The following is a 14,940-nucleotide window of genomic DNA, read 5'->3' on the forward strand; positions in this document are numbered from 1 at the left end:
GGGAGGGAGGGGGGGGAGGATCTCACCCTTTTATTACTTGGTTTCTATCTCTAAAGAAAGACATGATTTAGAAATACTTTTGATTTAACTCGCATCTAATGATAAATGTTGGTACGAAAGGCCGCCAACCCCTAATATACTAAAAAGCCTCAAAGAAGGAGGCAATATGAGCTCTAGGAAGAGAGCTAGGGAATGGGAACATGGGGGTTTTTGTTTAAATGTTGTATTTGTATATATTAATGTTTATATGTGGTGTGACAGACAGAGTGTAGACTTATGGTGTAGCAAGCTTCTAAGGACCCCAAATGGTTAAGCTGATTTCAATAAACGCACAAGGACTAAATTCCCCACAGAAAAGGAAAAGAATGCTAAAAACCTTTCATGACTTACATATTGATATAGCCGCAATACAAGAGACCCACCTCTCTAGAGTAATGCCCCTGTATATCTCTAATAGTGAATACCCAAAAGCATATGTATCAAGCTCTATAAATAAGAAAAACGGAGTAGCACTATTGTTTAATAAAAATCTAAACTTCCATCTGGATACCCAAATAGCAGATAAAGAGGGGAGATATCTAATTGTAAAGGGGACCCTTAATGGGAAAAAGATAACAATAGCAGCGGTATATGCACCAAACTCCCTACAAATTAGATTTATAAAGGCTTTTTTGAAACACTTTCAGGATATTCAGGAAGGGACACCTCTAATACTGGGCGATTTTAACCTGGTCAGAGAACCTGAGCTAGATAAATCGGATTATAGCAAATTGAAACATTCCCAGTCACTATTCTCTAGCTCTAAGAAATTTAAACAAATGCTATACGAAGCAGAACTACATGATATATGGCGGGTTAAAAACCCAAACATGAGAGATTATACTTTTTATTCCAACAGGCATAAAACACTTTCCCGTATAGACTACGTATTTACAGACAAAATGACTTTACAACACATACAAACAGCAGAAATCCTCATAAGAACTTGGTCAGACCATGCCCCGGTACTTATAGTCTGGAATGAGACTGAATTAAGAAAAAACGCTAGAGTCTGGAGATGCCCAAACTTCCTCCTCAGTAATATAGACCTCAAACAGCAGATAAGAGACGCATTGGAGGAATTTTTCCTCCAGAACGATAACCAACAGACAAGCTCGACCAATCTATGGTGCGCGCTAAAAGCTGTAATCAGAGGGAAAATCATCCAGATTTCCTCAAGATTGAAAAAACTAGAATCGAAAGAGCAGGAGGATTTAGAGAATAAAATTAAAAAACTTGAACAAAAACATAAAACAACTTTAGAAGATAAATACCTCCAGGAACTCAACTCAGTAAAGATAGACCTAGACGCACTCCATACTAAAAAACTTAGGAGGGAAATGGAAAGGATGAACCAAAAAAACTATACTGAAGGAAACAGAGCGTCCAAGCTATTAGCTAGGAAAATCAAAGGAGTTAGAGTAAGAAACTCAGTAAAAGCACTCTATAACGATAAAGGGATTAGAGTCACAGACCCCTGGGGGATTTCAAACACATTCGCTGAATACTATAAACGATTATACAATCTGAAAGAGGATATAGAAACTAAACAACCTGTTGTAGAAAAAATTAAATCATTCCTGGATAGAATTAACCTACCGGCAATTACGGATCAACAGAAAGTAGCCCTCAATGCTTCTTGGGAAATCCACGAAGTATTGGAGGCTATAAAAACTCTGAAGCCAAATAAAACACCAGGCCCAGATGGATATATAAGTAACTTTTATAAAGCCTTCCAAAAGGAACTAGCACCCTTGCTACTACGGGTATTTAAAGAGGCAATGCAGCAAGGGAAAATGCCAGGTGAGATGCTGGATGCCCGGATAGTTACTATTGGCAAAGAAGGGAAAAACCCAGCTCTGCCAAGTAACTATAGGCCAATAGCTCTCCTGAATATAGACATCAAAATATATGCAAAAATGATTGTAAACAGATTGAATCCCATGTTGGGACAATTGATCAACCCAGACCAAGTGGGTTTTGTCAAGAATAGACAGGGCACAGACAATATTAGAAGAGCGATTAACATAATGGAACATCTTGCTGATAGGGAACCCCTGTTGGCAATGTCAGTTGATGGGGAGAAAGCCTTTGACAGGCTCCATTGGGGATACATGGAAATGGCGCTCCAGAAATATGGAATTAGCGGGGATTTTTTGTCAGCAATTATGGCTCTCTACTCAGCACCAACCGCTCATGTTTACTGCAATGGCTTTATATCAAGGACATTTCAAATAACCAACGGAACAAAACAGGGGTGTCCCCTATCCCCAATTATCTTTGTCCTTGCTATGGAGCCATTAGCCGAAACAATAAGAAAAATGGAAGATACCCAAGGCCCTATAATAAAAAATATTCAAAATAAAATACTGTTATATGCGGATGACATTCTTCTTTTTTTGACAGACCCAGAAAACTCTTTGATAAATATAGGTACAATATTCAGAGAATATTCGGAAGTATCTTACTATAAATTAAATGAGACTAAAACAGAGATATTACCGATAAATATTCAGGCCGAGGATTTGATAAACCTTAAACAAAATTTCAGATATAATTGGAAGAATAATACAGTAAAATATCTGGGGGTACAGTTAGTGGCTAGGGAAAAAGACCTGTTGGAATATAATTACGGACCTCTGCTCCATTCCTTTAAGGGGAAATTGAAAGACTGGATGAACCATGAAATAACATATCTAGGAAGGATTGCGGCCATAAAAATGCTCTTTCTACCCAAAATACTATACCTTTTTAGGGCTATACCCAGACTCCTCCCTAAATACTGGATACAGAGATTTCACTCAGAATTCAACCAGTATGTATGGAAAAAGGCCAGACCAAAGATAGCAAAAAAATATATGACACTCCCCAAAACAAAAGGTGGAATAGAATTCCCAGACTTAGAAGCATACCAAATTGCCGCTCTCTTGAACCATATCAGTGAATGGAATGAAGTAGGCAACCAAAAACCTAGTGTACAAATAGAACAAAGCCTCTCAGGAGATATCCCATTAAAAGATACGATCTGGCTTCCAACACAACATAGGGGACTATCAGATCTAACATTAAGAGCAACTAGAAACACATTGAAGGCATGGGAAATCTGTATAAAAAAAGAGAGATTGCCCCAAGTCCCAATAGTATATATATCACTAGATGCACTCATGAAAATAATCCCAAATATTGATCTAAACAACTGGAAAGACATGGGGATTAAATCTATAAGCGACCTATATAAAGATGGGGATATATTGTCCTTCACTCAAATTAAACAAAAGTACAATATAAAAACCACTGATTTTTATAAATATTTGCAAATCAGACATTGGCTAAAAACCTTCTCTCAGGATCTGCTAACAACAGACATAATAAAGAAAGAAATAAGAGCTCAAACAAGACTAACAAGGAAAAGAGGAGGAATTACAAAATGGTATAAAATCATCCTAAATGCAAATGATATAAATAAAACCACACAACAAAATAAATGGGAATGGGAATTGGGATTCTCACTTGAGGAGGAACAATGGTCCGGACTGTTTACAGAGGTATGGGGGATGTCAAGATCAAATATACATATTGAGAGATATATGAAACTCTTCTACAACTCTTACCTGACCCCCTCCAAGATCCATAAATTCTACCCTGACCAGCCAGACCTGTGTTGGAGGTGTAGCGAGGAGACCGGAGATATAGTACATATATTTTGGTCATGTAGGAAACTATTGCTATTTTGGAGAGATATAGAAGACCTTATCTCTTACATACTGGGAAAGAGAATAGCATTAACCCCACAAGGGGCACTGTTGCATATCTTCCCCCCAGAGATACCCAATACATCCAAATATCTGGTGGGTCAGATACTTGTTGCAGCTAGAACATCTATTGCACAACTATGGAAACAGGAGAAACCACCAGAAATATGGCAAACCATTAATAAAATAAACTATAGCTTTAAAATGGAAACATTTGCCACCGGACAACAGGCTAAGATTAGAAGAAAGTGGGGGGGCTGGGAGGAGGACATGCACTGGAAGTAGCTGGGGAAAGAACGCAACCCACCGATAGAGTCCGTAATGACGGGAAAAGATAAGGGAACCACAGGGCAGAAGAAAGAAAAGGGAAAAAAAGAATCAGAACCATAACCATAAGGATAAAATAAATAAAAATAGTCACTGAGGCTGGGCCCCAAAGGGGAGGGGGGAATAAACTTCAAATGAACAAGAAATATACCATACAGTGCTATAAATAGGCACCTATCTCTGTCTGTACACTTTTTAATCTTGTCACCTGCTGAATTTGTCTAGAAACAAGTAGCATTGTTACTGTGTGTATTGTGTCTTACCTGTTTTGTCTTGTTTTGGAGCACGGATATGCTCCAAATTTTGTATGGTCTTGTATGCTTTAAAATTTTTTTGAAAACGGAAATAAAGAAATATTTAAAAAAAAAAAAAGAAAATGCATTGCAATGGAAAACGAACCTGAAACGAATCACCTTTTTGGGATCGGCGGCTCGCTCGTTCTTGAATGGGAGCCGTTCAAAAGATCCAGTTTGTTCGCGAACGACCTATCTCTAACACAATGAGCCGATTTCCCCCTGCCCGGCACCGACAGTGGGGGGAGGATGGCTTTGCATAGTGCAGCGCTATGCAAAGCCGTCTTCAAAGTTGCTCATCTGCTGGTAATAGCAGCAGATGAGCGGCTTTCCCGGTGATGATGCGGGAGCGTGTAGCAGCACTCATCTCCGGGCCATACACACTGGGCAGCTTTGAGCTGAAAGCTGCTCAAACTTGCTGTTTTGAGTGGCTTTCAGCTCAGTCGCCCAGTGTGTATGGGCATTGAACTGCTGTGCCGGGTACAATGTGGACAATTGAACTCTGGGCACTCATTTCTGGAGGTCTACATCTCCCAGCATGCCTTGCCATAGTTTTATCATTCACTAATAACAAAACTGTGGCACGGCATGATGGAACTTGTAGTTCCACAACAGCTGGAGGGCCATCGTTTGGACATACCTGGCAGTGTATACACTCCCTGTCGTTAACGATGCGCACTCCTGTGTGGCAGAATGGCCATTGCTCCCCCGCTGCGACCCCCCCCCCCCCCCCCGCCATTTCTCACCTCGGCAAGTGTGTATGCCCTCTGCCGGGTACCTGCCAATATCGGCGGCGGGTTGCATCAGCAAGTGTGTATGGGGCTTAAGTTGTAAACTGCATTTCCCAGTTTAAGCACTGGGCTTAATTATTTTAACCTGTGACCAGCACTGATGCACTAGTTTGAGCAGAAGTACCCCAGTAGGTGCTTTGCAGTGGGAACAGTTCCAAGCACTTAGCCTGGGAGCTAGAGCCAAACAATGCAAATTAAATTGATCCCATTTGTGTCAGTGTTACCAGTTGAATCCCAACCCATAAAATGATTACACGTTGATCATCTGTTTCTTTGTTTCAATTGAAAGTATGATTTCTCAAATTAAATAGAAGCTGTTCTAGTTTTGTTTTTTGTGTGTATTAGGGTCACACGTCTGCCCCAGTAGAAAAGTTTTAACCATTGTAAAACCCTAGGCGACACCTCAGAATGAAAGAATTGCTCTCAGCGATGTAGGTTGTATTGTTTTGTCTATTCCCGTCCTAAGTTTCAGGGATGATTTTATGTAGTGTAGAAGCAAAAAAAAAAAATCTCTCTAGTGTTCAATAATGCGGTTCACACCGTGGGCGCTTAGTTGTTTCTGGGCATCCAGTAGACCTCCAGGGCATTCTCAGGACGCTTACAGAGCCATTATGGCGGCCTCCCAGGAGTGATTCGGTCACTGGCCCTAATTCTGGTTCACTCGCAAAGGCAAATTCCTTCTCAAATGGTCAAAACCATGTGCACTGCAGGTGGGGCAGAGAGCATTAGATTTGGGTGGGGTTTTACTTCAAACTGAGATCTATCTTGCAGTGTAAAATTAAAGCAGTCAGTATATTCCCTGCACAGAAACAAAATCTCACCCAAATGTAACGCTATCTCACATGTTACATCTGCCCCACCTGCAGTGCACATGGTTTTGTCAATTTGAGAAGGAATTTGCCTTTGCGAGTGAACCAGAATAAGGGCCTCCGTGTAACCCCACCTATGTCCCCTTGGCTGTTTCCTGACCCATGTTTCCCGCCTTGTTGCCAAATCTGCCTGCCTTGTTTCTCCACTGTCCTAGTGTCATGTTTAGACTTACCCTCACCTCATTCTTTCTTTTGTGCTGGTGTTGGGTTCAAAGTGCCTACCTTTATTTATAGTAGTCTGTACTTGGTTCTGCTTTTATTTTTCATATGTCACACTATGCTTACTGCCTGTGTATTTATTAGCATCAGTAACTTAGGAGTTCTGACAGTCTGTTATATTAGACCCTTAACTCTGTGATTAGATATACCGGCCAATTGGCTCCGAACTGTTCCTTATTAAACCCAGCCTGTACTTAAGTCAGGAGCTGATTGGCCGGTGATAAAGTACTAGGCCCTTTATCACTTCTCCTCCCTTATCACTGCTTCATACATTTACCCCTAAATTCTGTATACTGCTAAGTTTAATGGCTCCTGCAGAAGCCTGCTAGTTAGATAATTTTTTTAAACACAGCCTGTTAAGTGTAACATTATTAGCTTCGCTGTTGGTTTACAGTTGATGCTTACTGTGCCTATTGCGGTCACATAGCAGTACCAGCAGCATATTTCTCTGAAAGTATTAGTACAGTACTTCACATATTCCTACTATAACACCAGTGTCTCTTGCTCTGTGTGTTTGTGTGCAGATTGTTACAGATTCCTGTATTTATATTGTGACATTGCCCAAGGTTTATCAGCCAGTTCCTGCAGGGACGAACCTGCTCCTGATCTGCGTGCTTATACTTGCACTACGTGCAAGGAGAATTTCTCATGCTCATACAGGGCTCGGTGAATGCACCCCGTGGGCTTACACTGTCAGCTGCTAGCGAGGAGGCTGTCCGTGAATCAGGGTGGGCCACATTTTTTTCCTCGGCCAGAGAAAGCTAGCTTCTCAGCTTGTTGCCTCTCGCTCCTCTGTCCTCCCCTGCACAATAGGTGCTGCCGGTGACAGTGGCAATTGGAGAATCCCTTCCACCTCAAGTTGCAGGCAGTCTCCTTTGCTGTACACGATTGGGTTTTGTCCACTACAAATGCCAGCTTTTGTGGCTGGGGAGGGTTGGTACAGGACAAATCCTTTTAGGATCATTGGATGGCTCTCTAATCTCACCGCTCCATCAATTTACTGGAATTAAGGGCGATCTTCTGTTTTGTCAGACAGGCATGCTACTCAACGGCAGGCCAGGGAAGATCTAGATGGACAACGTAACTGCTGTCGGGTACATAAATCATCAGAACAGCACAAATAGCTTTGCTACCATGATGAGATCTCTGCAATTCTGAAGTGGCCAGAATTGTTTCTGACATCCCTGTCCGCAACCTACATCTCAGGAGTCTTGAACTGGAAGGCAGACTTCTTAAGTCTGCAGGACATTTACTCAGGGGAATGGCCTCCAAGTGGATGTATTTTGTCTCCTAGTTGATTGGTGTGGCAAGCCTAAAGTGGACCTGATGGCTTCCAGACACAACCACAAACTTCCTCTGTACAGGTCTAGGACTCTAGATCTGGAAGCGTGTCTTGTAGACACCCTCACGGTCCTTTGGCCATCATATTCCCTCCTATACCTCTGCTGCACAGATTGAAGCCGGTGCTAATTTCACTCTTGATTTCTCCACATTGGCCCAGGAAGCCCTGGTATTCTCAGGTTGTCAGTCCTCACTGGCTTCTTCCTCTCAGGCTGGACCTCGCTATTGCAAGGTCCTTGCCATCACCCCGATCTTCTCAAGCTCAATTTGACAGAGTGGCTATTGAGAGGGCAGTCTTAAGATCCAAAGGCATCTCGTCCAAAGTTATACAGACCATGTTAGCCGCTAGAAAACCGCCTTCGACGAGATTTATCACAGAGTTTGGCAAAAATATTTTCAGTGGTGTGAACTGAAACACTAAAATCCAGAGGTCTACCCCCCCCCCCCCCCCCTCTCACGAGTGCTGGCTTTCCTACAAAGAGGTTTGGATTTAGGACTCCGTTATGCCTCCCTGAAGGTATCTCTGCCCTCTCTGTTCTATATCAACGGCAAGTGGTGGCCTTGTCCACTATTCATACCTTCATACAGGGAGTGTTACACTTACAACCACGTCCTTCCTCCTTTGCAGCCCTGGGATTTCCCCCTCGTGCTCTGAAAGCTTCAAGGTTACACATTTGAGCAGTTGGAATCTGATCACCTTTGGCTCACGTGGGAAACTTTTTTTCCTACTGGCCTTTGCATTGGCCCACAGGGTGTCTGATTTGGGGGCCTTGTCTCATTATTCACCATTTCTGGTGTTCTATGAGCATAGAGCAGTGTTATTCACTCATTTGGAATATCGTCCTAAGTGTCAGGTTTTCATGTAAACCTGGAGATTGCTGTGCCAGCTTTTCTTCAAGACCCATCTGCTTCTACCTCTTCAGATTCATTGGCGACATTGAAGACTTGCCTACACTCGCCTCACGCACTTTCTTAACTTGCACAACTGTTTGGACCTGCTTCAGTCAGGCTTTTGTTCCCAATGCTCCACAGAGACTGCACTGACTAAAGTTGTGAATTATTTGGTCATTGCGAAGTCTAGAGGACACTACTCGCTACTAATTCTTCTAGATCTATCTGCTGCTTTTGACACTGTTGACCATACACTTCTCATACAAACACTACAATCCCTAGGTTTTAAAGACACCGCCTCTCTTGGTTCTCATCCTACCTTCATCCTTCAGTGTTTGTTTCTCTGTTTCCACCTCCTCTTCGCTACCTCTATCAGTTAGAGTACCTCAGGGTTTAGTCTTAGGTCCTCTGCTTTTCTCAATCTATACCTCATCTCTTGGCAAACTAATGAGCTCTTTTGAATTTCTGTATCGTCTGTATACTCTGTGTTGGGCCGTGTTTCTGAATGCCTTTCTGCAGTTTCATCCTGGAAGTCATCTCACCACCTCAAACTGAGTTTCTAAAACAGAATTCATTATATTTCCACCAATAAATAGTGGTTACCAACCAGATATCACTATAGCTGTTGAGAATAGGACGATCACTCCTACCTCTCAAGTTTGCTGCCTAGGTGTCATTCTTGACTCTGAACTTTCCTTTGTTCCCCGCATTCAATCTGTCTCGAAATCATGCCACATGCATTTAAAAAAAAATTGGCAAAATTCGCCTTACCCAAGACACTGCAAAAACTCTAATCCATGCTCTCATCATCTCACACATTGATTATTGCAATAGACTCCTTATTGGCCTTCCCCAATACAGTCCATCATGAATGCAGCTGCGAGGCTAGGAGGGTATGAGGGAGGAGCAGCCATGGGCTGCAAGTCTAATGCTGCCGATACGGGCGTGCGTTGTGGGCTTAAATAGCACGGATCACATCGCATTGCATTGCATGTGCATGCAATGCGATGCAATGAGATGAGAACGAAGTACAAAAAGTATGTGCAAGCACATACTTTTTGTACTGTGCGATGAGGTGCCGCGGGAGCGCGCACCTCAAAGCACAGAACGCACAGCCCGGCATCGCAGTGTGTATGGGCTGCTTCAATAGAAGTGATCTCCTTGTGCCGGGGTCCTCCAGAAAAGCATACCCACAGTCCTATATTCCACCATGGCTTTAGGGGAAAAAAAGGATTTTACAGGCAAGAACATAAATCTTTTTTTTTTTTTTTTTTCTAAACCTTTTTTGACTATTTTTTTTTGTTAAGTAACCTTTTAATCACTTCTTCCAGTTTTCGACTTACAGCAGGGATTATCTAAATTGTTTTTATTGATGGCCTAATTTTTGTTCTTACACCCATAATTACTAATCACGTGATTTTTTTTCCTTGCAACTCCTTGGGTATTTGCTAATTGGTTGGTATAAGTTACACATACTCACAAGTCTTCTTTTAAAGAGCTTAACTGGCTTATACGTTACAGTTCTTTAAACAAGACAAAGTGGATGGGTTTACTTCTAGACTTTTTTTCTTCAGTTTTCATGCTTATTTCGTCTATGAATTGTAGGGTATAAAGGGCTTTTATTGCCATGATCTGTATTTTTCATATAGTAATGTGTTGTCTTAAGTAGATATAGCAGTTCAGCGTATGACAATACATAGTTTCTGTTGTTGATGCTATGTATGTTTGTCGTATCGCTTATGTGAGAGAATCCCACTTGCAGAGAGAGCGGGTTTGTGTCAGAATCAGAGCATGCTTTTCCCGTAGTCAGCAAGTTGTCTTTAGGTTGCTGTTATGTGAGTAAAATGTTCCAGAATGCCTGACCGATAAACTCATCATTGTATTGGATTTTTAAAAGCCCTTTAGAATAGTTTTTGTCCAAAAACTAGAAAGTGGCACATTTGGTGCTTGGTGTGTTCTTCACCCCTCACCAAACCCCCCTTTTGCGGAATTGTGACATGAGTTTCTGGTGTGTTGAATATAATTGTTAAATGGAGAATTCTAATGCAAAAAAAATCTAAAAGCATTACTCTGATGGTTAAAAGTTGTGATAATTTTTTATTTTTTTTTTGTCATGCGAAAGAGCAGTAATAAAGTAAATTCCCATACGCACTAGATAAGAAATTTAAGATATCGCTTTAAAATAAATTGCTTAGAAGGGTTTTTCAAAGAAACTATATACACTCAATATTGTTGATGACCCACGGGAAACTCCCCCTGCTTCCCCAATCTGCTGAACATGCAGGTCAACTTTGGTTATATAGCCAAGACTTGGATGTTCACAGGGTCACTGTGACGTCACTGAACAATATCGTTACGTATATAGTGTTCCCTCTAGGAATTTTTGGGGCAACACAATGGGGGCGGACCGGCCCACCGACCGTCACAGTTGTGGGCGCTCGCGGAGTGCCGACGGCACAAAAGGGGCATGCCCTAGCTGCAACGTCATGAAAAGGGGCGGTCCCGGCTGTCGCTGTCACTAAAGGGGACGGACCTGTCGAAGTTGCTGAGCTGCCGGAAAAGTGCCTGTCATCGCCGTCTATGGCGGCGTTGGGCTTCCCCGTGCAAACCGTTGGGGCCAGCACAGGCTGTATTAGCGGGGCGCTGCTAGAGGGTCAGGGTGCATTTTGCCCTTTAAAAATCAGGCAGGGCGCAGCACCCCGCTAAAACAGCCTAGTGGGAACACTAGTATATACAATCGATATGGTGCACCACCGATATAGTCGATATAGGTGTTCCTAGTTGTCTAGTGTGTATGGGACTTAAGGGGGGTTATTCAATCCTGGGCACAATTTCAAACAGGGGAAGATACAGTATGAACCCATAAGTAGCATTTTTTGTAACAAATGACCAAATCTATCTTGAGCCTGTTCGGCCACCATACACACCTAGTACAGGTGTAGTTCTTAATTCTATTGTCAGTGCCATATAAGGGGGCGCCCAAGACAGGATCATTGTATCCTGGTCTCTGGAGCTGTGTGGATGTCTCATCTGTGGTGTCTTGACAAAGGTTACCTAGTGGCTGAAACGTTGACTACATTATTTGATTATGGATTGACTGGCAAAACGTATGGTCATGTAGCATTATTAAAACTTATTTTGATGGATCCCATATATTACTGAGCTGAAAGCACACTCTCAGACACACTTCTGCTGCGTAACTACCTAGTTGGATCCTTGCTGCTCCAGAACGCAGTCCACTGGAGCAATTGCTGCTCCAGCTGCTGTCACCACTGTGAAGTACCCACAGCAGTCTCCTGCACATTGGAGAGCACAAAGAATGGTCCTTTGCAGAGCACTGGCTGCCGCAATAGCGTGGCAGCCGCTACGCCCATGACACCATTTAATTTTAAATACATTTAAAATTCAGCCTGTTGAAGGGTTTGTAAGTACTCACAAACCCTCCCTGCATTCGCCACTTTCTTAGTTGTGAAAGCCTTACACACGTGGATACATTAAAAAATAAAATAAAAAAATGTATATATAGATTTTTTTTTTTTTCCTTGACACTGTTTTCAAATATGAAAATAAAGTTATTTTTTAGTCTTGTTTTATTAAAGTCTGAATTTTTGTTTCCCTCTTTTCTCACTTCTAAAGACTAGCAAAAACCAAATCAAAGTAGACCTAGTAGATGAAAACTTCTCCGAGTTGAGAGGGGAAATTGCTGGTCCCCCGGACACACCGTATGAAGGTAAGAATCCCTGGTTGCGCAGAAAGTTCTGATGATTGCACATGTTAATGGTGGTTTTTGAATAGCAATTGAAATGGGTTAGTTTTTTTTTTTTTTTTCACATTATTTGTGCCAGATGCATTAGCAGCGTAAAGCAGCCAAATCTGTCTACCGTTCTGGAAATGATGCAAAAAGTTCCAATGAAACAAGAGCGGCTTAGAAACAGACACACCTCATCCTCAACCCAGGCTAATGACTTATCAACCCGGGTCAAGCTGAAAGCACAATTTTAAATTTCCCAGGTCCAGCATACCGGCATTCTGACCGGGGTTAAAAGAAGGGTTAATCCCGGTGTCGGACCTGGGTTGCTGTGCAGTGTGAACGGTCCCATTCACACTAAAGTGAAGACTGCGTCAGCTCCAAGCGCTGCGTCCTCCCCCGATGATTATACACCCTGCCCAGTCTGACATTTGCAATGTTAAGTCCCCTGGGTTGCTGTAGGGGGCTAAACATAGCAAATGCTGGGTCGCTCCCGAGATGAACTACTGTCCAATTCCCAGGTGCGACCCGGCATTTGCAATGTGAAAGGGGTATTAGAACGAAGTTGGTGAGAGATTTGTAAGTGTTAGAACCTTGAATGGGTTCTGAAGGAGAGCCAGTAAAGGGCTTGTAAGAGTGGAGGTGGATGCAGTATGTTGGGAGAGAAAGATGATCGGGGCAGCAGCATTGAGGATAGATTGTAGTTGAGAAAGGCGGTTGTCAGTGATGCCAGGTAGAAGATTACAGTAGTCCAGAGATCACCAGGGAGTGGATGAGGGTCTGATACTGGAAATATTTTTTAGGTTAAAACGGAAGGTTTGTGAGAATGTGTGTTTTGAAGTAGGGGTAAGGATTACTCCAAAGCGGACTTGGGAGCTAGAGGAGATAGTTGTTCCTTCAATAGATAAATTGCATCTGAGGTTATGTGGGAGGATCAGCTCAGTCTTAGACCTGTTTGTGGGATGTAACACAGTCCAAGTTCTGCAGAGGTGCGGGATGCTGAGCAAACATTTCTTTATATTAAAGCGGCAATTAGAATACAAGATCTGGGTTTGCAGCTTAAAAAAAGTGAGTTTCCTGCACCTCAGGCTAACTCCAGCTGGGATATCCAAGGAGAGATGGCAGAGACTGGAGATAGATGAGAGATGGGGAAAGGTCAGGTGAGGTAAGGTAGATTTGGGTGTCATCAGCATAGAGTTACCATATATACTCGAGTATAAGCCTACTTTTTCAGACCATTTTTGTATGCTGAAAAAGCCCCCCCTTCGGCTTATACTCAAGTGAGGGTCCAACTTGAGTCAATGTGCTTTCTTAGTTTTTTGTTGTAAAATTAGGTGCCTCGGCTTATATTCGGGTCGGCTTATACTTGAGTATATACGGTAATATGTAAAGTCAAAAGAGGCAATTACTGACCTGCACATAGGCATGATTTATACATACATTATAAAGGGGGCAATATCTGGAGGAACACATGCTGTGCATATACAAAGGGAAAGTGCTATTCCAAATGGCACTGCATAAAAAGCTAGCTCTGTATTTATCCTGCTATATAAATCAATACACATTAAATCTGTTCCTTGGAAAGATGACACAGCTTTTTAGTTGCTTGCTGTTTTCTAGGATTATTACTGTAGGCGTCCAAGTGTTATGTAATGTGGCAAGCATCACACTGCCTGGCTTATCTGGCTCCCTGTGTTCAGTACTGTGCCTAGTGTTTATCCCCATGCCATATACTTCAGCGCCACGCTCTCCCTCTTGGCTCCTTACCACACATCAGAACCATCGCTCAATGAGGCCCAATACCCAAGTTCCCATTTGTAAGTCTCTTTTGATAGAGGTGCAGCCTGTATTAACTATGTCTCTATAGTACCAGAATATGCGCTGTCTGGGTTTGTCGCTACTTTTGCACCATTTTCCCTGATGTGTTTACGTATATGTACATATCACATTGGCTGCTTACTTTCTGGCTGCTCAAGGAAGTAGACTTAAACTACACACAACAAAAGCTTTCCATTTACTTTCCTAGTGAACTCACAGGGTGTGTTTGCCCCTTGGTAACATGAGATATGTACATACTGTGGCTGGTAAGAGGTGATTCATATGATTACATCACCTATCTGATCTGCAGTACAGAGTAGGAACCGTGTGCTTCATCTGCTTTCCAGTTATCCCTATGTAGAACGTCATTCCGGACTTCCATGTGTTGCTATGAATACTAGCATATGCTGATGACAGAGCAAGGATACATGACGTGTTATGCCCAGATTATTTCTATATCCAGGAAGCTGTGTCCACATAAATTCCTGTGCAGCCGATAACATACTTTATCAATGACCTTTATTGGAAACATGTAAATCTGTATGTATATAGCAGCCCATCAGCCTACCTCTATATAAACATCTTGGCTCCCAGTAATCCATCCTTACAGTGCCATACTTTGATGTGTGAAAAGCCCCATACACACTTGGCAATCCCCACAGATATTGGTGGGAATCCGGCATCCGCAAGTGCATACAGGATTTCTGATGCCGGCAGGGAAGGGAGCGGGGGGCGTGGCCATCATTAATGTGACCTCTCTTGTTGGTACATGCAGGAAGAGGGAGGGGATCGTTACAGATGTGGGGAGCGCACATCATTAACGATATACAATGTACACACTAGAAGATATAG

The 14,940-nt window shown here is 42.5% G+C and overlaps 1 protein-coding gene across 1 annotated transcript in view; it reads left to right on the forward strand.

Moving 5' to 3' along the window:
• UBE2K (ubiquitin conjugating enzyme E2 K) overlaps window positions 1–14,940 on the forward strand; it is a 35,283-nt gene that overhangs the window by 12,587 nt on the left and 7,756 nt on the right. The window contains exon 2 of the mRNA XM_083163902.1: window positions 12,159–12,252. Coding sequence (XP_083020028.1) covers window positions 12,159–12,252 — 94 coding nt within the window. The remainder of the gene's footprint in view (window positions 1–12,158; window positions 12,253–14,940) is intronic.

Source organism: Crinia signifera, chromosome 1 (genome assembly GCF_055691185.1).
Source record: "Crinia signifera chromosome 1, ASM5569118v1, whole genome shotgun sequence".
Taxonomy (NCBI): Eukaryota; Metazoa; Chordata; class Amphibia; order Anura; family Myobatrachidae; genus Crinia; species Crinia signifera.